The sequence below is a fragment of the Stenella coeruleoalba genome (assembly GCF_951394435.1).
Source record: "Stenella coeruleoalba genome assembly, chromosome: 15".
Taxonomy (NCBI): Eukaryota; Metazoa; Chordata; class Mammalia; order Artiodactyla; family Delphinidae; genus Stenella; species Stenella coeruleoalba.
The window spans coordinates 25,093,213-25,119,086 of record NC_137161.1 but is presented as its reverse complement, the minus strand read 5'-3'; the positions used below and the strand labels follow the sequence as shown (position 1 = coordinate 25,119,086).

Below are 25,874 nucleotides of genomic sequence, written 5' to 3'. Positions count from 1 at the left end.
GCAACTGCTGATCTTGGCTGGGTTCTCCCACATGTCTGGAGTTTGGCTGGCATCCGCTGCTCTAGAATGGCCCGGTGTGGGATAAGTCTGGTGGGGTGACCCGGCTCTGCTGCATGCGTCTTTCATTCTCCAGCAGTTTAGCCAGGCCTGTCCTCGCCACAGTGGTGGACGTGCAGTAATGCAAGCAGAAATGCTCAAGACTTCTTGAGGATTAGGCTTGTAGGTGATACAGTGTCACTTACGTTGGTCAAAGCAGGTCACAAGGCCAGCTTAGATTTAAGAAGTAGGGAAATAGGTGCCACCTCTTGATGGGAAAAGCTGCAAGTCACACTGTAAAGGGCCTGGCTACTAGAAGAGGTAAAGAATTGAGGCCATTCAGTCAGTGTACAGGCATACCTTGTTTTATTGCACTTTGTAGATATTGTGCTTTTTTTTTTTACAAATTGAAGATCTGTGGCAACCCTGTGTCAAGCAAGTCTATCAGCGCCATTTTTCCAACAGCATTTGCTCACTCCATGTCTCTGTGTCACATTTTGGTAATCCTTGCAATATTTCAACCTTTTTCATTATTATTATATTTGTCATGGTGATCTGTGATCTTTGATGTTATTACTATGACTCGCTGAAGGCACGGGTGATGGTTAGCATTTTTTAGCAATAAAGTCAAAAAATTTTTTAAATTAAGGTATATATATATATATATATTTTTAGATATAATGCTGTTGCATACTTAACAGGTCACAGGATAGTGTAAGCATAACTTTTATATGCACTGGGAAATCAAAATTTTTGTGTGACTCGCTTTATTGCGATATTCGCTTTATTGCAGTGGTCTGGAACTGAACCCACGATGACTCCGAGGTGTGCCTGTTCCATATGTACCGTATTAATTCCCGGGTAAAGAGCTCTGAGCTGCAAGCAGTCTACTCTCAAGGCACTAAGAGCTCAGAACCATGCCAGACACCAGTGCTGGGGGGCATGGTTATGATAGGAAGAGACTACCTGCACTTGAGGTCACATCATCTCAGACTCACTCTAGAATCCAGCCATATAGACATTCCATGTAAGGTAACATTTATATGGAAAGAGAACTAGACCAGTGGGAAAATTCCTCCACCAGCCATGTGATGTTGAGCCTGCAGGGGGATTTTCCCTAGCCTGGGAGAATAACGCAAAAGGACCTTGTTCAATTAAAAAAAAAAAAATTAAGTCAGTGAGATGCTGAGAGGACGGTGGTGGTCTCATAGGCAGAGGGGGCCAGCATAGGGGTAGCTGCCATTGTTTATTTTCCATGTAGACGAGGGTGCTCTTTGAGGACAGAGCCTGAGTCTTTTTTTTTTTTTTTTTTGCGGTACGCGGGCCTCTCACTGTTGTGGCCTCTCCCGTTGCGGAGCACAGGCTCCGGACGCGCAGGCTCAGCAGCCATGGCTCACAGGCCCAGCCGCTCCACGGCATGTGGGATCTTCCTGGACCGGGGCACGAACCCGTGTCCCCCGCATCGGCAGGTGGACTGTCAACCACTGCGCCACCAGGGAAACCCCCTGAGTCATCTTTGATTTTGCATCCTTAGCACCTGGCAGAGTGCCTGGCCTGTGGTACCTACAGTAGGTATCTGAAATAGGGTCCTCTGACCTCAGTTTCCTTTCCTCTAGAATGGGAACTCCCCTTGCAGAGCTGCTAGGATAATGAGAACTAACCCAGTGGCAGTCATGTAATTGCTCAGTAATGACTTGAACGATGAGTGAATTCATTCACTGACAAATATTTATTGAGTTGCATATTGGTCAGGAAAATTGAAACCACTCTAGGTATTTCTGGCAAAGGGATTTAATACAGGAAATTGGGTGCTTACAAAGCTGATGAAGGGCTGGAGGAGCAAAAGTCAGGGTTGTTGAGCACCACTCATTTTCAGGGTCGCTGGTGTTCCTTGGCCCTTAGAACCAGGACACTGCTGCTGTACCCAGAGGTGAGGAAACTGTAGGATTCTGTTGCTGAGGTTCCAGCTGCGCTGCTGCCCTTGGGGCTAGTGGTCAGGAGGGGAATGTAGGATTCAGCCAGCCACTCCAAAACTCATGACTGCAAACCGACCTATCTCCCAGCACAGCTGCCAGAGGAGAATGGTTTCTACCTCCCTTCTGCCTTCCAAATCTCATGCAGATGCTTCTCATGGGCAGAACTTAATCTGTGTTCAGAACTGTGCTGGCAAGGATGCTTGGGAATGTGGTTCCCAGCTTCCCACCTTTACATTTCAGGAGAGAGCATGGGCAGGTGTAGGAATGGTTCCAAGGCCCGACAGACAAGACCCGGCAGAAGCACCTACTGGTGCCATGTTAGATGCCCAGTGCGTACGTAAATGAATTCATTCATTCAACAAATATTTATTGAGTCCCCACCCTGTGCCAAGCATTTCTCTAGGCCTGGGAATAGAGGAAGAAACAAAAGCAAAGCAAAAGTCCCTGCTTTCACGAAAGTAGGCAGACAATAGACAAGATAAGTAAGTAAAATGTACAATTTATTAGATAATGATATGTCTAAGGAGAAGAATAAAGCAGAGAAGGATAGGAAATGGAATTTTGGATAGGCTAGCCCAGGAAGACCAATGAATGCTGAATAGATGAGTGAGTAAATGAATTCTTCACACCCCAGTGTCATGATGTAAGCTTAGTGGTCACTGAGTTTGGGTGGCTCAGAATTCATTTGGTAATTTTCTTGTGGCTTCAGTGTCAATTCTTGGCCGAGGGATGTGTGCTGGTGTGGCATCAGGTGGAGTCGGTTAAGAAGTGGAGTTGCTGGTGAGGGCATAGACCCTTCTGACTTCCTAGTTCTCCTGTGCAAGCAAACTACTACTACTAATAATAATGGCAATCACAACAGCTAATGTTGATTGGGTGCTTACTATATGCCAGGCACTGTTTTAAGCTGTTTACTTGTTAACTCATTTAATCCTCATAACCCCGTGAGAGGGGTGCTATGATTAGCCCCATTTTACAGATGTGGAAGCTGAGACAGAAGTTTAAAAGACTTGCCCAAGGTCAGTTAAATGTTAAGTGGCAGAGTCAGGATTTGAACCCAGGCAGCCTGGTTCCAAAGCTCCTTGTAGCCTGCTGGCATCATGAAGTTCTAAGGGGTCTTGGGAGTGACTGGGGTGACTGAGCAAGGTGGAAGAGTTAGGATGGTGATGTAGATTGGGGGTGGCTAAGATAAGCCAGGGACACAGTGAGGGTCCCACTGGCTGGGGCAGGTCTTCCCCTCCCTTCCCAGGGCACTCTCCCTGACTGTTCTGTACTTATAGGTGCCAAACCAGTGTGTGGAGGCTCCAGTATACCCCACCCCCCAGGTGTACAGCCCCGGCAAACAAGGATTCAAACCGAAAGGACCAAACCCTGCTGCCCCCATGACCAGCGCCACCAGGGGCGCAGTGGCCACCTTTGACTCCCCACCATCGCTGAAGACCCGACGGACCAAAGGTTCCAGTGGACTCCCAGAAGGTGGGCCCACAGCCTGCCATGGCGTCTTTCCTCAGCGTGGGCCTATCCACAGGCTGCTTAGTTCCAGTCTTCCCTTTTGTGATAGTTAGGATTAAGTTTGGTTGCATGTAATGGAAAATCCAAAATAAGAGTGACTTCAAAATGATACAATTTTGTTGTTCTGTGTGAACTAAGTCCAGAGGCAGGCAATCTGGAGATCGTGTGCCTATATAATTACCATGTACCCACATTACTTCTATCTTTCTGCTCTGCCATCCCTAGAACAGGGGTTTTGTTCTCAGGGTGCCTCATCATGTAAAATGGCTGCTGGAGATCCAGTCATCAATTTCATATTCCAGGAAGTAAGAAGGATAAAAGAGGCATCTCCCACTCCCAGACGTTCTGCATGATGCTTTTGCTTACATCTCATTGGTCAACACTTAGTCACTTGACCATATCTAGTTGCAAAGGAAGCTGGGAAATGTCTCTTTTGCTAGGAACATTGATGTTCCCATTATGTAGGGGATTTATGAAGAAAGAAGAAGGGGTGAGTGGTTAATAGGCAGACAAGCAGTGATGTCTGCCACCCCTTTGGAGATGGTAAGCATGGGGTTAGGGGCAATGTCAAAAAGTGGTGGTAGTGGGGAAAGGCAGAGGAATTCAGAATTTTTCAGGGGGTTTCAGTCAACCTTCCTTCCTTTCACAAACGTGTTGAGCATCTGTGTGCTAGGCTTGGTGTCAAAAACTGGAAATCTAGGGACTTGCCTGGTGGTCCCGTGGCTAAGACTCCACACTCCCAATGCAGGGGGACTGGGTTCCACCCCTGCTCAGGGAACTAGATCCCACATGTCACAACTACGAGTTCGCATTCTGCACCTAAAGATCCCAAATGCCACAAAGAAGATCCCGCATGCCACACCTAAGACCTGGTGCAGCCAAGTAAATAAATAAATATTAAAACAAACAAACTGGAAATCTAGCATCTTGGGTCATGATTTCCTTACCCTTAATTATTCACAGTTTAATGGGAGAGACAGGGAATAAATAAATATTTATGGGTCACCCTAGGAAGGAGATTAACAGAGTACTATGAGAGTACTGGGGAGAGGCTGGAAAATGATGCTGCCTATATGTCTGGGATGAGAAGGAAACAGTCTTGTGACTATCTGAGGGACAAGCATTTTAGGGAAGGGGGAACAGCAGGTGCAAAGGCCCTGAGGTGGGACCATGTTTAAAGTCTTTCAAGGTTAGCAAGGAGTCCGCTGCAGCTGGATGGTAAGAATGATGAGGTTGGAAGGAAGTAGAGGATGCAGAGCCCCATAGGCCACAGCAGAGAGGTTGAATTTTATCCTAGGGCAGAAGGGAGCCTTTGAGGGGTTTGCGCTACTCTCCCAGCCAGAGCGTGTCCTGGGCTTTTCTCCCCCAGGCACTGTGAGAGACTCACCTGTGCTTCTTCCCCTGCCTGTCCATGGGTGTAGACCTCCCAGGGTCTGAGCTGTCTGGCCCCAAGTCCAGGGGGTAGAGTGGCTGGAAGCTGCCCTTGGCACCTTCAGTTCTGTCCTCAGGCTCACCATCCCCTTCTTCCCTCTTTGTCTTTTTTTTTTTGTCAGCTGCAGGGAAGCCAAAGGCTCAGAAACTCAAGTGCTCGTATTGTGACAAGTCATTCACCAAAAACTTCGACCTGCAGCAGCACATCCGAAGGTACCCAGGCACGGTGTGGCAGGCGTTTCCTGGGGGGAGGTAGGCTGAGGGATTCACATGGAAGCGATGCTCCTTTCTCAGCCCCTTGGTCTGGGTGGTGACCAAGACCCCATCTGGTCTGTCATGGTTCTCAGACCTTCAGTCCAGCTCAGGATGATTTTTCCCTTTTCTTTCTCAGGAGCAGTGGGAAGGATCTGTGGGCCCTTCCTGCTGTGATGGGGAAGGTCCAAATGGGCTGAGGTGGGGGAGGAATTTACTTGAATGGACAGGGGCTTTGTGGGTGGGAGGCGTGCCTCAGTCTCACTTCTGCAGAAAGGGCTGACCTCGAGGACAGCCATGCTGTGTGAATATGCCTCTACAAGCTCTCTGCTCACTAACCTTGACACCCCTTGTCCCAAGAACCTGCAAGGAGCCCCTCTGGGCCTCAGGTCTTCCATTGTGAAGTGGAGGGGTGGACTTGTTCAGTGTTTCCCACAGAGTGGCACATTGGGACATGAGATGATTTTAGGTGGTTTATGGATATTGGTGTTGAAAAGACTTGAAAGACATAGTGAGAAAATTATTTTTTCAATTTCTTTCAGGCAAAGGAGAAAGCCTCAGTTTGGTGTAGTCTGTCTTTAATGCCTCTCACGTACTTGTTCATCTTTTATAACAGAGAGAGAGAGAGAGAGCCTGAGATTCCAACCACGGCATGCAGCAGCTTCTCTCTAGACCAGGGTCTACCAGCCTACTGAGATGTTTTAGATCCCATCATGCTTTTCTCTGGGGGCTGCCTGGGGCTTGGTAGAATGTTTAGCAGCATCCCTGACCTCTAGCCATTAGAGGCCAGTAGCACCCCTCACTCCTCAGCTGTGACAACCAAAAATGTCTCCAAACATTGCCAAATGTCCCCGGGAGAGCAAAGTCAATCTCTCTTGAAAACCACTGGTCTACACTAGTGTGTGTCAATAGAACTTTCTACAAAGAAGGAAAGGCCCCAATAACCACTGTCCATAGGGTAGCCAGTAAGCATATGGCTACTGAGTACTTGAAATGTAGCTAGTATGACTGAGAAACTGAGTTTTTAACTTTATTTTATTTTAATAAGTTTAAATAGTGCCGTGTGGTTTGTGTCTATCTTACTGGATGGTGCACCTATAGATCTTAATAATATTGTTTTATAAATAATTGCATTTTTTTGTTACTTTGTATTTATAAGTGGTTTTCCATATATAATAACAACAGGAAACTTCATTTTAAATTATTAAGTTTTTTAAAAGTACATTGATTTGAAGGAAAATGTTAAATAATGGTACAAGTGCTGTGCTGTGACAGCTAGGATGTCTTCTCCTTCAAAAACCAGAAATCCCTATTTAAACAATTAGGAAATGTTTTATCTCACAATGTGAGATGGCCACAGAGAAGGTCAGCTCCAGGGCTGGTTGATTCAGCAGCTCAGTAATGTCACCAAGAGCCCAGGGTCTGTCTGTCTCTCGTCTGCCTGCCTCAGCAAGAGGGCTTGTCCTCATGGTGTCAGGATGGTGGCCAGCAGCACCTGGACGCTCTGCCTGGGCCTTCCTGGTGGCTGTGAGCTCCCGGGCTGAGGCCACAGTCCCGTTCCGACACGCGGGTGCTGACAAGCCTTGTGTCTGCAGCCACACTGGTGAGAAGCCCTTCCAGTGCATTGCATGTGGCCGTGCCTTTGCCCAGAAGTCTAATGTCAAGAAACACATGCAGACCCACAAGGTGTGGCCTCCAGGACGCAGCGGTGGCACCGTTTCTCGCAACTCTGTGACGGTACAGGTCATGGCCCTGAACCCCAGCAGGCAGGAGGATGAGGATAGCACAGGTGGGTAGAAGTGGCCATTGGGCTGTGTCTGGCTGGAGCCTCCCTATGCAGCCCTGGGGGTGGGCAGCGCCAGCCACAGGCAGCTAATGTGCAAGCAACATATGCCCACTTTTACGTGACCTGCCAGTGGGAACTACCCTACTGTGTTGTTTAGCCATTCTGTGTGTGCCCTCTGAGTTCTTGTGAGCTCTAGAGAAGAAACCATTTCTTTCAAAACTCCTACAGTGCCTGGCACCAGAGGGGCTACCATTGAGCAAACATTTGGAGGGAGGCCTACTGTGTGCCAGGCCACTGGGCCTACGGACATGAGGTCAGAGGCCCCCGTCCTCAGGGAGAGTGAGGGAAGGACAACTAAACAAATGCTTGTAATTGGAACAAGGAGCTGGGAGGCATTGTGAGTACAGCTGGGGGTGGCAGTCAGTGTTGTTAACAACCACGGAGAGGTCTAGAGTGTCCAAGGGGAAGGCCTGCGAGGGGAGACTTGAGGCATAGCTCTTCTGGAATGTAAGTATTCAGTACGTTGGCCCCTGGAATGGCTGTGTCTGTGTGCACTAGCTGAGTGTGAGTGCAGGGCCTCGGGTACAGCATCCAACCCCGAGCTCGTGGTAGGTGGCGGGGTGAATGCAGGGGAGCCCGCAGGAGGTGCCCTGGGAGTCCTTCCCGAGGGGCGTGGCTCTGTCCTGCCTCTCCCTCTGCCTTTCTCAGTGACTTCCCTCCCTGGCTTTCTCCGTAGGGTTGGGCCAGACCCTGTCGAGTGCCCCGCAGCCCCAGGCCTTGCCCACAGCAGGCGAGGAGGAGGGGGACAAGCTGGAGGCCAAGCAGGTGGTCCTCATCGATAGCTCCTACCTGTGCCAGTTCTGCCCCAGCAAGTTCAGCACCTACTTCCAGCTCAAGTCCCACATGACCCAGCATAAGAATGAGCAGGTAAGTGGGTGGCGGGGAGCAGGGGTCGGGGTGGGCGGGCAACACCGACTCTAGTCGTGAGCCTTGACTGGTGCTGCCTAGAAAGGGACAGGAGTGGGCCTCGGCTGCTCTGAGCTGCCATGTGACCATGATGGACCAAGCTTCCTCGTCCGTTCTGCCTGGGTGGGGCCAGCTTACTGGGCGGTTATGGTGCTTGCCCAGGGGAGGAAGCCCACCTCTCAAGGGTCGTATAATGAAGGGACCAGACACAGGAAGCATCCTTACTCCTCTGAGAAGATCTAGGGTCTAAAAACCTACCTATGGGGATTTAAGACTACAGCCTTTTTTTTTTCCATTGAGGCATAATTCATACACCATAAAATTCACCCTTTTAAAGTGTACACTTTAATAGTTTTTAATCTATTCATAATGTTACGCAGCCATCACCACACTAATTCTAGAACATTTTTATCACCCTGGAAACTTTATACCTGCTAGTAGTCACACCCCCCTACTCCCAGCCCCAGGCAACCACTGATCCGTTTTCTGACTCTATGGATTTACCTGTTCTGGACATTTAATAATGGAATCATGTAGTACGTGGTCTTTTGAGATAGTGTTTTCGTTTGTGTTGTAACATGTATCAGTACTTCATTCCTTTTTATTGCCAAATAATATTCTGTTGTATGGATATAGCGCATTTTGAATATCCTTTTATCAGTTGATAGACATTTAGGTTGTTTCTACTTTTTGGCTTTTATGACTAATACTTTTGTGGACATTTGTGTACAAGTTTTTGTATGAACATATGTTTTCAATTCTCTTGGGTATAAACCTAGGAGTGGAATTGCTGGGTTATATGGTAACTCTATTCCAGTCTTTATTTTTTTTAAATAATCTTTATTAGTTATTTTTCTCCTTATAAAAGTATCATATACCCAATGTAAGATTAGAAAATTCAGAAAAGTCTGAAGAATGTTTAGGTTAATATTTACTATTTATTATATGCTGGGTATTCTGCTAAGTGCCTTACATTCAATACTTTATTTACTTCTCATAACAACCTTAGAGATAGGCATTTTCAGTATATCCAGGTGAAGAAACTGAAGCACAGAGAGGTGAAGTGACCCATCCTAAGTCACACTGCCAGTAAGTGACGGAGTCAGGCTTTAAAGCCAGGTTGATTTGACTCCAAACCCCATGTCATTAACCACCTTGCAATGTGTCCTCCCATGAATGCAGCCCAAAATGCAGTATGTTTTGTAGATTTTCTTTTTTTTTTAAATTATAATTGGGATCTGTACACATATATAATTTTGAAGTATGCTTTTTTTCTGAGATAGCTTTTTAAAAGACTTTTTAAAGAATTGTAGGTTCTCAGGAAGTTGCAAAGATGGTATAGAGAGGTCCCTCATACCCTTCAGTCAGTTCCCCTCAATGGTTACTTCTTACATAACCAGAGCACAGTATCACACAAATAGGAAACTGACTTTGATATAAAGTGTATGTATAGTTCTATGTCATTTTATCACCTGTGTAGATTTGAGTAGTCACCACTGCAATCACGATACAGAAGGATTCCATCACCACAGAGACTCCCTTGTGCTGGGTTTTTGTAGTCACACCCACGCTCCTCATCAACATCCCTGGCCTCTGGAAACCACTAAAATTAATCTTTTCTCCGTCCTTATAAGTTCGGCATTTTGAGAATGTTGTATATGTGGAATCGTCAAGTATGTGGCCTTCTGAGACTGACTTTTTTCACTCGGTGTAAATTTTCTTGTGCTTTTTGTTTTTGAATCTAATTTTATATTCTGAGCATTTACTCGTGTCACTATTTTTAAAAAATATTTATTTATTTAATTAATTTTTGGCTGTGTCAGGTCTTAGTGGCGGCGCGTGGCTTCTCTCTAGCGGGCTTTTCTCTGTGGTGTGCGGGTTTTCTCTCTCTAGTTGTGGCGCATGGGCTCCAGAGTGCGTGGGCTCTGTAGTTGCAGCACACAGGCTCTCTAGCTGTGGCTTGCATGCTCAGTAGTTGTAGTGCGCGGGCTTAGTTGCCCCGCCACGTGTGGGATGTTAGTTCCCTGACCAGGGATCAAACCCGTGTCCCCTGCATTGGAAGGCAGATTCTTAACCACTGGACCACCAGGGAAATCTCCATGTCACTATTTAAAAAAACAAAACAAAGCATAATTTTTAACAGCTACATTTTTTTTTTTTTGGCCATGCCATGTGGCACGAGGGATCTTAGTTCCCTGACCAAGGATCGAACCTGTACCCGCTGCAGTGGAAGCAGTGGAGTCCCAACCACTGGACCACCAGGGAATTCCCAATGGCTACATTTTTTAAAATTCCCTATTGTTGAACATTTAGGTTACTTCCTGAGTTTTGCTATTATAAACAAAACTGTTGTGAACATTGTTGTAATCAAATCTTTGTCCACATCTCTGACTTCTTCCTTATGATAGATTCTTTTTTTTTTTTTTTTCTTTTGGCTGCGTTGGGTCTTCGCTGCTGAGCATGGGCTTTCTCTAGTTGCAGCGAGCAGGGGTTACTCTTCGTTGCGGTGCGTGGGCTTCTCACTGCGGTGGCTTCTCTTGTTGCGGAGCATGGGCTCTAGGGAGCGCAGGCTTCAGTAGTTGTGGTGCGCAGGCTCAGTAGTTGTGGCGCACAGGCTTAGTTGCTCTGTGGCATGTGGGATCTTCCCAGACCAGGGATCGAACCCGTGTCCCCTGCATTGGCAGGAGGATTCTTAACCACTGCATCACCAGGGAAGTCCCCTTATGATAGATTCTTAGCAGGGAGATTGATGGAGTTAAGTTAGGATATCTTTGGGGGAAAATCACAGAAAACTTTGACTCAAACTAGCTTAAACAGTTAGGAAGTTTGTTGTCTCACATAACAAGGAAACCCAAGATAGGGCAGCTCTGGGCCTGAGACAGTCAGTTGACTCAACCCAGCATCAAGGACCCTGTGTCTTTCTAGCTCTTGTCTCCACTATCTCAGGGTGTGGCCTTGTCCCCTGCTGGTGGTTTGCCTGTGGTCCTGTGATGGTAGTCACTCTTCCTAGGCAGAAGATCAAACACAGTATTATCCGTGAGCATAAAGGGGTTGTATTTTCTGTGTCTTCTTTAGGAGCAAGGAAACCTTTCCCAGAAGCCTTCTGTAGACCTCTCATTGGTCAGAGCCAGTGCATATGCTCTGTCATTTAGGAGTGCATTGTCATGCTGCAAATAATAGATAACTGGCTTACTGGTTAGGGTTTTTTTCCTCTCACATCACAAGAGGTCCATAAGTAGGTAGAATTGGGCTTATATAGCAGGGTTCTCTTGGCTTTCTGCTCTGCCATCTTTAGCATGTGGCTTTCATCCTCAAGGTAGCAGGATGGCTGCTATACCTCCAGTCATCACATCTATATTCCAGTCAGGACAAATGCAAAAAACAGAGGGGACTTCTCCTAGGAAGCTTTTGCCTTTTTGTTCTGGGAGTGATTCCTTCCCCAAAGACTACTGCCTACTTATCATTGGCAAGAAAGGAGTCACATGGCTGACACTCGATGTAAGGGAGCCAGGGGATCAAATGTTTTAACTTGATTTGGCATCTTGCCATTCTGAACAAATCAGGGTTCACTTTGTTAGGAAGAAAGGGCATGTGGAATTGTATCTGAGTGTGTCATGCAGCCCTATGAGGAGTGTGTACTACTTGTCAAAGTATAATTTTCAAAATGTTAAGAAACATCATTCTCATACAAATAACATACTGAACATGAGTCAGAATTTTACTTAACTCATTAATGAGGGAACTGGGAGGATGACAAAGCCAGTCAAAAGAGGATATGAAACACTGATATCTATACCCTTATATAACTATGTCAGTGAAAAAAAGGAATCCTGAAATAAGATTACTAAGTTAGATACAAATCTGGTTAATGTCTTCAGGGCACCGAAACCTTTGGAGTTATCTTTTCTACATGAGAAAAATCATTTACATTGGATCAGTTTTCTACAAGTTGACATTTAACTTTAGAGTCTGGGTCCTAATCAGTAGTAAACAGTCAAAACAAGTCACATCACCCAGAGGGTGAGATGACCCTCAGTGGCTTAACTGCCTTTACCTAACTGCCTGCCAGACAGCAGTTCTCAAACTGAGGTCCCTGGCCCAGCAGCTTCAGCATCACCTGGGCACTTGGTAGGAATGCACATATTCAGGCCACCCAGACCTGCTGAATCGATTCGCTGGGAGTAGCATAATCTGTTATCGTGATGCAGGCTCAAGTTGGAGAGCCACTATTCTAGCATGACATTGGAAGGACGTCGTGTCATCTTTTCACATCTTTTCAAGATGTTATCATTCCAGGTTTTGGATATTTTTTCTTAAGCATACCCAGACCACACAGAGCCTGCAGGGAGGGTAATGGGGCCATTGTGACTGGCTGAGAGGAGGGGACCCTCTAATCAAAATAAGACCAAGGCTGCAGCAGCAGGGGAGCAGGGAAACAGCGGTTGGGTCTTCCACAAGCAGTGTTCGAGGTGGATGCCACAGGGCAGGGGGCGGCAGTGGAGCAGCTCTCCTGCCTTTCCTCACTGACCCTGCCTCTTCCCTCAAGGTGTACAAGTGTGTGGTCAAAAGCTGCGCGCAGACATTCCCAAAGCTCGACACTTTTCTGGAGCACATCAAGAGCCACCAGGAGGAGCTGAGCTACCGTTGCCACCTCTGTGGCAAGGACTTCCCCTCGCTGTACGACCTGGGTGTGCATCAGTACTCACACAGCCTCCTGCCCCAGCACAGCCCCAAGAAGGACAGTGCCGTCTACAAGTACGTGCCCTCCCTTTTCCCTCTCCCTGCAGGGAGCCCAGGGGTCTGGTCCTTTGGTGGTTCTGACTGCTCAGGACCAGTGGGACATCTCAAAGGGGAATCTGAGGCTCCAGGGTCCAGCCTGGCAGAGAGGGTTCTGTGTCTTGGCACTGAAGGGGGCAAGAGATGCTGGCCCGCCTTATATCATTCTTCAACTTGGCAGTTATCCTAAAAAAAAAAGAAAAAAAATCTTAAAAAAGGGAAGCCAATGTTCTTTCCTTGTTCATAATGGAAAAAAGATTTGTTTTTTTCCTAAAGTAAAATATTATGAAAATAGTATTCCGTCTGATAGTCTACACAATTTAGGTTACAGTTGGAATGGTACGCTGATTCTTAAATGAAAAAATGAACAAGTCTGAAAGCAAAATCTGAAAGCAAAAATCATAAAAATAAGATTCATTTGTTTTATAATCTGTAAAATTTAGGTTAAAGTTGAAGCTATATGCTGATTCTTAGAATGGACAAGGAATGAATCAAATGTAGATTTCATTGGGGGTAGTTTTCTGACAACCCTTTACATTGTTGTAGTTTTCTGTTTCAGTCATAAAGAAGGTCCCTTTGGCAGAAATGATGAAGGGCTCCCTCCGTTTTGCCTCATGCTTTTAGTCCTTAGATCTTCAGATCATTCTCTTTGGAGCCATCGATCCTGTGATCATCCTTGTAGAGTTTCTCTTCCTCGATTGCTTTCTGGTCCCTCTTCTAGACTCTCATATGACGATGGTGTCATCCAGCATCACTTTCATGACTTGGTGGAACCCCTCATTTTTGCTCTGCATTCATTTCGCCGCGCATTTCCCTTATGTCTCTTGGGAGCCGCTGCCTCACAAAACCCAGCACATAGTGCGTGGGATAGTGGAAAAAAAATTGGAGTGTTTGTCTAGGGACTTCTTCTAGTCCACTAGTGAATATTTTCATGTTAGAATGGCTTTTGCTTCTCTGTACAAACTTGTATCTGCACAGACTTAGCTGATGACCTCTGTTAATGGGGCCCCCCTCTAACTCCTGGGTGAGGCTTCTGGGGTTCAAAAATAAGTAAATACAGACCTTGAGTTTAGAATGCATGGTCTGCTTAGGGAGACAGGAGTGTATATATTCTTAGGATATACTGTGATAAAATGCTATCATAGACATATTACGCAAAGTGGGAGGTAGGGCAGCAAAGGTGTCCCAGGAACAATGATATCTGAACTGGGTTTTGAAGGATGGGTAGGAGTTTGCCAGGTAGACAGTGGGTAGTGGGAAGTGCATTCCTAGCAGGAGGAACAGCAGGTGTAGCGATATAAAATAAAATAGCATGTGGTTTAGAATGACTGTTCTGTAGAATGGAAGGGGGAGGAGATGTTTAGATGGGGCCTGGGAGAGAAAGTGGGGCCAGGGCATGAGGACCTTTTAGAAGTCACAAGAGCTTTGAGAAGTTGGCAGGGGGACTGGGGCTTGAGAAATGGGATGTAGGGCAACTGACCCTGAGGGAGATTAGGAAATGGGGCCAAAGAGGCAGGAAAACCAGGTGAAGCTCTGACCAGCTAAGGGGTAGAGATTTCTGGATAATGATGAGTAATTCTCATTTGTTCTCAGAGGGCATTTTCTTTTGCTTTTGCCATTCCAATCTGTGGATATTCTGTAAGTCCCTGTAGCTGTGTGTCTCTCTAGAGTGAGATGCCAAGTAAAAGGAAGGGAGCAACTACTAGGTGCCTTGGCCTGACTTAGGGACATTGATCCCCGCAATCCTGGGAGGTAGGTTGTATCAGTCAGCTGAGGTGGCTATAACAAAATATTATAGACACATGAGAGAGAGAGGGCATCCTTTCTGTCTGGTCTTTTCTTATAAGGGCACTAACCTTACCTGGAGGATCCCACACTCATGATCTCATCTAAACCTAATCACTACCCAAAGGCTCCATCTGCAAATACCATTACATTGAGGGTCAGGACTTCAACATGCAGATTTTGGAGGGACACCGTTCAGTCCATAGCTGTGGTGTTCTCCCCATTTTGAAGATGAGGACATTGAGGCTCAGAGAGGAGAAGTGACCTGCCCACCAGAGTAACAACGTCAGTACAGAGCTGGGATTCAGACTCTTGTCTTGGACTGTGGAAGCCTCATAGCTCTGGTTTTGGAGTTCACAGGCTGAGAATTGAGCCCCATGATGGCCCTGTGCCTGCAGTAGATCACTTCTGCCAGGTTCTCTTGCCAAGCTTAGAGTGTCAGAGGCCCTTTGTAGCCATTGGAGCTTCTGGCCCCAGAGTAAGGTGCGGGGAGGCAGGACACCACCTGGATGGCCCAAGGGCGGAATGCTGTAGTGGGTAATGATAAGAGCTCTGGAGCCACCTCCCTGTGCTCAAATCTGAGCTCAGCTGCAAACCTGATGGATGACCTCAACAAGATATTCAGCCACTCTGAACTTCAGTCTCCTCACATGTGAAATGGCGATACGATAGTGCCTACCCTATTGGTTTATTTACAAGGATCAAGTAAGATGAGTACGAAGCAGTTAGACATGGTGCCTGGAACATAATAGGTACTCAATAAATATTATTGCTGCAATGTTTATTAATTATATAATTTAAATCTAGGTTTGGTTGCTTGTAACAGGGACCCAAAATAACAGTGGCTTTAACAAGGTGAGAGTTTATTTCTCTCTCATGGTGGCATTTAAGTGGGTGTGGTGGTTTCATTCCATTTTCACGCGGGCAGGTCCTGTCAGTCCGGCTGCTCTGCCTGCTTTGGGCCACATTGCCTTGGCCTGCCTGTGGAGCCTCCCCAACTCCCTCAAGTGAATTTCATACATGTCACTATATATATGCTGTATGTTTACTTTTTCCTTTTAAAAATAAGATGTATTTTTTTTTCTAGTTACAAAAGTCATCCATGTTCAATGCACAGAAATGGATTTTTAGAAAAACCCACAAGAAGACAAAAAACAAAACCCTGTTAACCTCTTGGTACATGTCCTTTGGTATATATCTGTAATAAGCATATTTATAGCTATAAATATCACAGGCTATATTTGAGTTAGGTTATCCCAAACACAGTTATTGAATCGGGTGAAAATTCATCACACCATCTTCCTGTTGCACAACTTCCGACAAACAGTCTAAAATTTAATAGGATCATTCCGTGTACTTGGCGTTACCACTTAAAACTGTAATGTTTATATCTTTGCACCTCAGCACAAACAGACCTGCCTCAGTTTTTTAAACAGCTACTTAGTATTCCATTGTATGTGGATGGGCTGTAATTTATTTAACTCATTCCTTATTGCAGGTTAATTGGGTTATTTCCAGTTTGTCATTATTATAAACAACACTACAGGAACAACTTTGGACATATATCTTTGCTCATTTGTAAATAAGTTCCTAGAAGTGATTTTGCAGGTCAAAGATCACAGAGGGGTTTAAAAAAGATTAATTACCTACTTGAAAAAAATAATTGCTATGTGCCTACAATGCAATATTTAAAAACTACAGGAGGGCATAGAGTGAAAAGGAATTCCCTATCCACCCTGACCCGCTCCCTCATCCCATAGGCAATCTGTTTCAGGAAGTGTTCTTTTTAAACTTATTTTGACATAATTTTAGACTTCTAGAAAAGTTAAAGGAATAGTACAGAGAATTCCCACATACACCCTTCATCCAGATTTCCCCGATATTACAATCCTTACACACTTACTTTATCACATTCTGAGCTTTTTGGGAATAATTTGCAGGCATGATGCTCCTTTACCCTTTCTCTTTAGTGTGTATTTTCTAAAAATGAGGATAACCTCTTACATAAGCACAGTGTAGTTATCAAGATCAGGAAGTTAAATCAATACAGTTCTGTTACCTAATGTACCCTATTCAAAAATTTCTAATTGTTCCAATAACATCCTTTACAGACAAAGAAAAAAACATGTTTTTTCTGGCTCAGGATCCAATCCAGGATCCCAGATTGTATTTGGTTGTTGTGTCTCTTTAGTCCCCTTTAAGCTGGAACAGTTCTCATTCTGTCTTTGTCTTTCATGACCTTAATATTTTGGAAGAGTATAAGCCAGTAATTTTGTAAAATGCCCTCAGTTTGGGTTTGTCTGATTTGACCTCAGGGTGGAGCCAGGATTGGCACTTTTGGCAGGAGTATCACAAAGCGATGCTGTGTCTTTCTCAGCGTGCTGTATCAGGAGACACATGACTCTGGTTTGGCCTGGTGCTGGGGATGTTACTTTGGGTGACATAGTTAGGGTGGCGTTTCTGGCAGGGAGTTTTCATTTAATGGTGCTGCGAAACTGCATCCTTGCTGCCGGAGCCTGTGCGATTCCTGTCTTCTTCCTCCCACTAGCTCACCAGGTCTCTGCCCTCCTCGTAGCTCTGCTCTCACCTCTCCTGCTCCTTCTTTCTTGCCATCTGGAGGCATTTAGCTTGTGGTTTTCAGGGTGTGGCCTGAAGGGGCGTCCCCGGGGCCCACCACAGGTGCAGCCTGACTGCGGGTTTCCCATGTGCCCTGGTGTACAGATGGCAGGGTCCATGGTTCTGTTTTTAACATGAATTGCCCACCTGCCTCTGGCATTCCTCAGTGGTACTGCATTGTAAACGGGCCCATTTGCTGGTGAATGTTCTGTGGTGGGGGGACGGTGGGACCTTTTCCTTAGAGCGGCTTGAGGCCTGAAACTGCTCTTTTGTGGACATGTTAGCGAGTGATGTTTAGAGTAAAGACCATGTCTATGTGCTTTGCAGTTTATGAGCTGTTTGGCACCAGTGTGTCCTTTGACTCTTGTTATGATCTTAAGAAAAACTGAGAGGCAGGTCCACTTGGAATTCCTACCTCATTTTATGGATAAGGAAACTGAGGGTCAGAGATGGGAAGGAGCCAGACCTGGATCCTTGTCTGTCTGACTTTTTTTTTTTTTTAATTTTTATTGGAGTATAGTTGATTTACAATGTTGTGTTAGTTTCAGGTGTACAGCAAAGTGAATCAGTTATACATCTATCCACTCCTTTTTAGATTCTTTTCCCATATAGGCCATTACAGAGTACTGAGTAGAGTTCCTTGTGCTCTACAGTGGGTCCTTGTCTGACTGTTTCATGTAAGAGATTGTCCCTGGTGCTCAGAGCAGGTTATGAAAAAGCCAAACAAGACAGATGTGGTCCTGGCCTCCAGAGCCCACTTGCTGGTGGAGGAGACAGAGAAGTAAGCAAATAAATGATTCCAGATAATAATTGCTAAGAAGAAAATACAACTGGAGAGCATAGTAGGAAGTGGCTGGGGCTGGGCTCTGGGGGGCACCTTGAGACGGGGTGGTCGGGGAGGGACTCTCTGAGGAGGTGACATTTGAGCTGAGATGTGAAGGCTGAGCAGGTGCTGCCAAGGGGAGGACTGGGGGGAAGAGTGTTCCAGGTCATAAGAACAGCAAGTACAAAGAACCTGAGGTGGGGTCGAGTTTGGTGTGCTCTGGGTGCATTCAGGAGACCGGGGGGCCTGGAACAGAGGGTGTGAGATGGGCAATGGGGAAAGGTGAGAGCTGGGAGTGAGTCAGGCCAGTAGGGCCTTGTAAGCCAAGGTAGGGATTTTTAAGCAAGGGTGTGACATAGTCTGATTTTGATTTTTTTTTTAATAAAATAAGTAAATTTATTTAAAAAAAAGGTTTTGTCGTAAACACATAATTTTATTTTTTTATTTTTATTAACATCTTTATTGGAGTATAATTGCTTTACAATGGTGTGTTAGTTTCTGCTTTATGACAAAGTGAATCAGTTATACATATACATATGTTCCCATATCTCTTCCCTCTTGCGTCTGCCTCCCTCCCACCCTCCCTATCCCACCCCTCTAGGTGGTCACAAAGCACCAGGCTGATCTCCCTGTGCTATGCGGCTGCTTCCCACTAGCTATCTACCTTACGTTTGGTAGTGTATATATGTCCATGCCACTCTCACTTTGTGGCACATATATACAATGGACTATTACTCAGCCATAAAAAGAAACAATATTGCGTTATTTGTAGTGAGGTGGATGGACCTAGAATCTGTCATACAGAGTGAAGTAAGTCAGAAAGAGAAAAACAAATACTGTATGCTAACACATATATATGGAATCTAAGAAAAAAAAAAAAAGGTCATGAAGAACCTAGGGGCAAGATGTGAATAAAGACACAGACCTACTAGAGAATGGACTTGAGGATATGGAGAGGGGGAAGGGTAAACTGTGATTTTGATTTTTAAAGGCTCCTGCTGGCTCCCCTGTGGAGAATGAATTAGGGCAGGGAGGCGGCTACTGCACACGTTCGAGCAAGATGGTTTGGTTTAGGATGGAGGTGGTGGCAAGCTCGAGAATGAATCAGATGTGGGATTTTGCCTCCTGGTGTTGGGGGCAGGGAGTGGCCGGTTCCCACGCCTGCTGGGGCATCCAGCCCCGAACACAGCTCTCTCACTTCTCTGCTCCTCCCCATGTAGGTGTGTCAAATGCGTCAACAAGTACTCCACCCCGGAGGCACTGGAGCACCACCTGCAGACCGCCACTCACAACTTCCCCTGCCCGCACTGCCAAAAGGTGGGGAACCCTGCCCTTGCTGGCTGGGCGAAAATAGGGGCGAGAGGTGATGGAGTGAAGACCCCACCGTCTCCTTCTCCCCTCCTGCCTCAACACACGTGCAGGCCAAGCTTGGGGTTGTCTCCGCAGACGACTTTGCCTTTGAAGAGCGAGAGCTCTGCCTGGCCCGTCTCACCCGTTGGACACCACCCGTGGCCATCCCAGTGCTACTGCTGGGCCAGGCGGGCCAGGCCGGGCTGACGTGGAGTGAGGCCTCTCCTGGGCCCAGGCCCAGCATCTGAACAGCGGCCTCCAGCTTCCTGATGTCTTATCATCCTTATTATTACTGGTTCTTCTTTTCAGTGGATCTGGAAGCCCTCACTAAAGCCTGGCCCTTCATATCATCAAATATCCAGGCAGTGTTCCATTTTCCACTTTTCCCAAAAACATAATTTTTGTAAAGTTTGTTTGAATCAGGTCGATATATTGTGATTGGTTGATACGACCAAAGTTTCTGTTAATCTACAGATTCCCCCCATCGATGCTCCTTTCTTTTTTCTTTTAATGTATTTGTTGAAGAAACTGGGCCATCGGTCCTGTGGAGTTTCCTGAAGTCTGGATTTTGCAGATTGCATCCCCCTGGTGTGTTTAACTGGTTTCTTTGTTCTACTCATTTTCTTACAACCTTATGAGGCAGATTTTCCAGGACAGACAGCCCTGGTTTCACTTCGGCCTCATTGTAGATGTTTCTAATTATATAGCCTAATTTAGGGGGTTGGAATTTGTGGTCTGAATAAAAGGTATCGTGAATTAGCAAGAACCATGTGCCAGATGCTATTCTGAGCATTTTGTCCGAACGGACTCATTTAACCCTAGGAGGTGGGCAAATTATTACTGTCTCCATTTTATAGACAGGGAAACCGAGGCACAGAAAGGTCATCCAGCTGGGAAATAATGGGGCTAGTAAGTTGATGGGTCTGTGTCCTTGACCACTTCTCTGTATCAGATGAATGAAAAAGCGAACGAATGCTTTTCCTATGCCTGGGGAGGAAAGAGATTTTGGCTTCTGTGTTTTCTGGCTTTTTATTACCTTTCCATTTATTTCTTCAGTTATTTGTTCATTTTTCATTCATTCCTTTGCTTGTCAGTCATTTGATTCAGGCCCTGTGCTGAGGAATGAAAGCCCCTCTCTGCCCTCTTGGAGATCCCGTACAAGCAAAGGGCTGTGTTTCAATAAGTTAGATGCTGACTTTAAAAATATGGGTGGACATTCAAGGGCGGAATTTGCTTTGCCTGGTGTGGCATTGAGGAGTCAGGGAGGGCTTCACAGAAGCAGTGACCTGAGTTGGGTCTTAAAGGATGAGTAGGAGTTTGTCAGGCTAAGAGAAAGGCTCCCTGGGTAGAAACAACAGCCTGGGCAGAAGCTCAGGGTACGCGTGTCTTGACTGGGCTTATGGGTGAGTAGTGGGAGCCATGAGGTTCTAATGGCTGAACTTGACACTGTGGGCCTTGACCCCCAGTGGGCAGAAAGGAAGATGTTTCTGTAAGGGCTGGTAACGAGGGACCCCTTGAGCTCATAACGTGACGAGGGCTGGTGAGTCAGACCTGACGCTGACTCCTCTGTTCTGCCAGGTGTTTCCTTGTGAACGCTACCTGCGGCGTCACCTGCCCACCCATGGCAGCGGGGGCAGGTTCAAGTGCCAGGTGTGCAAGAAGTTCTTCCGCCGGGAGCACTACCTCAAACTGCATGCTCACATCCACTCAGGTGGGTACCCTGTCCCCCACCAACTCCTGCTCAGTCCCCCTTCCCCTCCCCCCAGGCACCCTCTCTGTTCCCCTTCCCATCCCCCTCTGGCCTTCCTCCCCATCTCCTTCAGCCTTCTTCTTGAGCCCCCTCCTGCCCATCCCCTCCCTCTCTTCATCGCCGCTTCCCATCCCCTTCCTGGCCCCTGCCTGCTCCCTCAAGTGAACAAGGGGTTCCCACCAACACTAGAGTGGAGATGAGCCTCGGGAGGCGGGTGGGGGGACTCTTGGCTCTGCCCCTGAGGTCATTCTGAGCCCCTGGGGGTGGGGGCGTTGTGCTCGATGCAAAATTCCCTCCCAAACCTGGATAGAACCCTCTCTCCTTAGTTCCCCAGCTGAGATACATTGACACTTTATTTTCTTTTAAGCTTTAAAATGTTTTTTATTAGTTAAAAAATTCTGTTCTGCTTTATACTGAAAACAGTCTAAAGATTGAGAAAACCTGAGGAAAAAATCCTTGATAATACAAAAGCATCTCTCCTCAGATGGACAATCCTTTTTTTTTTTTTTTTTTTTTTTTTTACTATGGCCTATGGTAAAAAATACATTTTATATGCAACCCGGGAAACACATACTTACACACAGAATATACTGCAACAGAAGTTTCACAAAACAGTATTTTCTATCTGTACAGTTTTAGTTGTTAAAATAACCACCATCAGTTTGTGACTTGGAGTTTGCAGTTTGCAGAGTGATCCTAATTCCCCTCCCCAAAGGTGACCACTGTTAGTGGTCTCATCTGGGACATTCTAGTTTCATTTTACATCTATACAAAACATGTGCTTACTTTTACACAAACAGGCACATGTTATAACTCTATTATGTGCCATTTTCTTCACTTATCAAGGTACCTTGAAGATGTTCCTAATGGCTCCTTCTTTTTCTCAGCTGCATAGTATTCTCCTGCATTTACCATCTTTGATTTAACCAGTCCCCTGTGGATGGACACTTAAATTATTTTTTCAGCTGTTAGTTTGTATACACAATGCTGTGTGGGTCTCTTGACAAGCTTTTGGGAATACATCTGTAGTGTACATTCCTAGCAGTGGAAAAAATGCTAGGTTAAAATGTATATGCAGTACCGAGTTTTAGTTTGGGATGATGAAAAAGTTCTGGGGATGGATAGTGGTGATGGTAGCACGACAGTAAGAATGTAGTTAATGCCCCTGAAGTGTACACTTAAAGATGGTTAAAATGGTAAATTTTCTGTTACATATATTTCATATTTATGATAAAAGAAGAAAACAAAACTAACTTCATTGGCAATTTTGATAGATATTACCAAATTGCTTTCTTTATGGTTTTAAAAGTAATTATTATTATTCAAAAGTAATACATACTTTTTGTAAGAATGGAAGCAGTATGGAAGTACCTAAAGTAAAATGTTAAATTCCCCCTTCAGATCTTAATTGCTACTGACAGTTTGGTGTGTACCCTCCCCTACCTTTCTCCCTGCATATTCTGTGTCGATACAAACCCATATGGCCAGGGCTTTTTTGGAGTATGGGGATTGTATTTTTTTCTAACAAAAATGAGACTGTATTAAGCTTGTCCTACACTTTTCTTTTCCCCCTAGCAATATCGCCAGGAGATCTTTCCAGATCAGGAAACACAGATCGACCTTAATCTTTTTAATGACTGCAGAACATTCCATTGTAAGGACCAGAATTTCCTCAATCATTGGGTCGGCATTTTTCAAAAGTACTTTATTCATCCCAGAGAGGAGAACAGAGAGGAAATAATGGCAGGAAGTAAAGCAACCCAGTAATAGCCCTTTTCCAAAGGGCAGTTTCTGACCCCTGACCCCTGTTAGGTGAGAGCTGCTCTCCATGCCACCCCTCAGCCCCAGCCCCACGCATGGGTTCTGCAGCAGACGATCTGGGGCAACTCAGGTGGACTCTGGGTCACACTGCTGGGCTGGAATCTTACTTCCCCCAAACACTATGTGTAGACCGGGAACCTAAGTTTTCTCGTCTAGGACTTACCTTATGGTTTGTTGCAAGGATTCAACCAGATAAGGTGTAATTCCCCCCTCCCCTTTGGTGGACCCCATTTCAGTAAATGTCACGGCCATCCACCCAGCCCACGCCTTAGATTCTCTCACGCCGCACAGCCAGTCCGTTAGCAAGGGCTGCCGATTCTGCTTTCTGAACATCACCCGTACCTGGCCACTTCCCATTTCTTGTACCAGCCTCCTTCCTGCCTCCACCCTCACGCCCTCAATCTGTTCTCTACACCCAGCCAGCCAGAGGGAGCCTGTGAGACTCTCGAGTCAGATCCTGTCCCTCCTCTGCTCAGCCCCTCTGGTGGCTTCTCATCTGGCTCAGAGTAAACACCTTGGCCTCCCAAGCCCTCCCTTTTGGGCCTGGCTGCCTTGCCCACCTCCTCTTCTGCCTCATTCTCCCTCCCCTGCTCCAACCCGGCCACATGGGCCTCCCCATTGTTCCTCAGACACATGCAGTGCCCCACCTCTCCTCCTGCCTGGGACCCTCACTTCCACATTCCTGCATGGCTCGCTCCCTCACCACCTCAGGTGTTGCCTCGTCAGAGAGGCCCTTCCTGCCCATCCTAACTGAAACAGGCTCCTCTTCTCCTTGGCAAAGCAAAGTCCGAGGAAAGGGAGAGGCAATATTCCCCCAGGCCACCTCCCTAGAGGAGTTGCTGTCCTCTAATGGAGACCCCTGCGCCCATATTCAGACTCCCTCTCACGGCACCCTTGGTCCCCCATCTGTGTTTCCTCCTGCAGGTGAGAAGCCCTACAAGTGCTCAGTGTGTGAGTCCGCGTTCAACCGCAAGGACAAACTGAAGAGACACATGTTGATCCATGAGCCATTCAAGAAATACAAATGCCCCTTCTCGTGAGTAGAGACGGTGGGTGGGAGGGGGCAGGTTTACCCAGCTGTGGGATAGAAGGGGGTCAGGGCCGAGGGCTGCAGGCCCTCTCTCCTTTTGTCCTGCCCTGGGTCCTGCCTGGCTGCTTCACCCCCCATGCTGCTTCCCTGCCCAGCCCTTAGGGTGGATGAGCGAGTCCATCCTGCCCAGGGCTAGCAGGGGGGCCAGCAAGAGAGTCCTGTGCTTAGTGAGCTCCTCTGACCAGCGTTTTGGATCCTAGGACACACACGGGCTGCAGTAAGGAGTTCAACCGGCCAGACAAGCTGAAGGCTCATATCCTTTCCCACTCCGGTAAGTGGCTCCTGGACGTGCCAGGAGGGTCTGGTTCAGCTCAAGCCCCCTGGGCAGGAGCCCCAGAAAGAGCAGACACATCCTGTGAGGCTTATTTTCCCTGCCTGGTACCTTCCAGCCAATAGACTTTTGCTCCTGTGAGCCATGAGCCTGGCCTGTGTTTGGGTCCTCAGGGTGTACGGAGGTGAGTCAGCCACAGTCCCCCAGGCTGAGGAGGAAGCTGACTCAGGAGGAGATGACTGTATACCAGAGAGGCACCCAGTGTGACAGAGGTGGGGTCAGGTGTGGAGGGAGATCCAGTTCTGAGCGGGTCCAGGATAAGGCCAGGGAGGTTCCTTGGCCCACTCGGCAGAGCGAGGAAGCTGGGGTGTGGAGTAGGGGGTCTCCACACCACTCAGTTTCCCGGTGGCTCCGCAGAGCTTCTCCTGGGGCTGCTGCTTCCCCAGAGCAGTTTGGCTGGCTTTCCACATACCACTTGGTCTATAGAACAAGGTTTCTCAATATCGGCACTGTTGATATTTTGGGCTGGATAATTCTTTGTTGTGGGCGGCTGCCCTGTGCACTGTACGATGTTCAGCAGCATCCCTGGCCTCTACCCCATGGTTATGACAACCAAATACGTCTCCGGGGACAAGCCAAAAGATCCTTGGGGAATAAAGTCACCCCGATTAACAACCACTGGTTTATAAACAGGATCTAGTGGCTAAAGAATGTGTGAAAACTAAGAGTAGATTGAGGACTTGGAGACAGAGGGCCTGGGCTTGATTCTTGGCACTACCACTGTCCTGCTGGGTGGCCTCGGGCAAGTCACTGCCCCCTCTCTGACCTGTCATCCCAGGGAGGCTGAGGGGGCCATGGCACAATCTGTGTGTGGGACGGAGTTGACTTCATGGTGGATATGGAGGCACTAGTGATTCATCCAGTGAGTGACTATAGCGAGAATACCATGTGTCAGGCACTGGGGGTGCCATGGGGGAATCAGGCAGAAGCCCACCCTGCCCTCCTGGGGAAGCTTAGCATTTAGTGGCAGAGATCGAAAATGAACAGCAAACAAGTAAGTATGTTACAGTAAAATATGCTGAGGGCAAAGATGGAAATAAGTAGAGTGAGCTGGCAGAGAAAGAAGAGAAGTGGGTATCAGGGTGGGCTTCCCGGAGGAGGTGACACGAAAGCTGAGTCTGAGGGAGGAGAAGAGCCGGAAATGGCTTCCAGAGTGAGGGAGCAGCAAGTGTGAAGCCTTCAGGCAGGGAAGAGACTGGCGGGTGTTTGAGACAAGGAAAGGCGGGCGGGAGGCCTGGAGCTCAGAGAACAAGAGAGGGGAGAGGAAGGGGATGTGTCTGAGAGGTGAAGGGGGTGGCCAGCTGCAGGCGGCTCTGTGGGAAATTTGGGGAATCACTGGAGGGTTTGGAGCAGGGAGTGTCATGGAGAGGTTTTACCAAGACCTCTCTAGCTGCCCTGTGGGGAATGGTCTGAGGCGGCCAGGGTGAGGCAGGCAGACCAGAGAGGAGAGAGATGATGGTGACCTGGTAAAGTTAGTCAAGGTTAGGGGCTGAGCTTGCTGTTCCAGGCAGAGGGGAAACAGCACAAGCAAAGGCCCAGAGGCAGGAGGCTGGCACAGGGTAAGTGGCTGGGA

General features: G+C 47.0%; 1 protein-coding gene across 2 annotated transcripts in view; it reads left to right on the top strand.

Moving 5' to 3' along the window:
• Positions 1–25,874, top strand: part of ZNF341 (zinc finger protein 341) — a 44,446-nt gene that overhangs the window by 15,557 nt on the left and 3,015 nt on the right. For both annotated transcript variants that reach the window (XM_079944974.1, XM_079944973.1), the window contains 9 exons: positions 3,293–3,488; positions 5,078–5,168; positions 6,803–6,996; positions 7,730–7,920; positions 12,506–12,714; positions 19,180–19,276; positions 20,888–21,020; positions 23,805–23,916; positions 24,171–24,241. In XM_079944974.1, the coding sequence (XP_079801100.1) occupies positions 3,293–3,488; positions 5,078–5,168; positions 6,803–6,996; positions 7,730–7,920; positions 12,506–12,714; positions 19,180–19,276; positions 20,888–21,020; positions 23,805–23,916; positions 24,171–24,241 (1,294 nt within the window). The remainder of the gene's footprint in view (positions 1–3,292; positions 3,489–5,077; positions 5,169–6,802; positions 6,997–7,729; positions 7,921–12,505; positions 12,715–19,179; positions 19,277–20,887; positions 21,021–23,804; positions 23,917–24,170; positions 24,242–25,874) is intronic.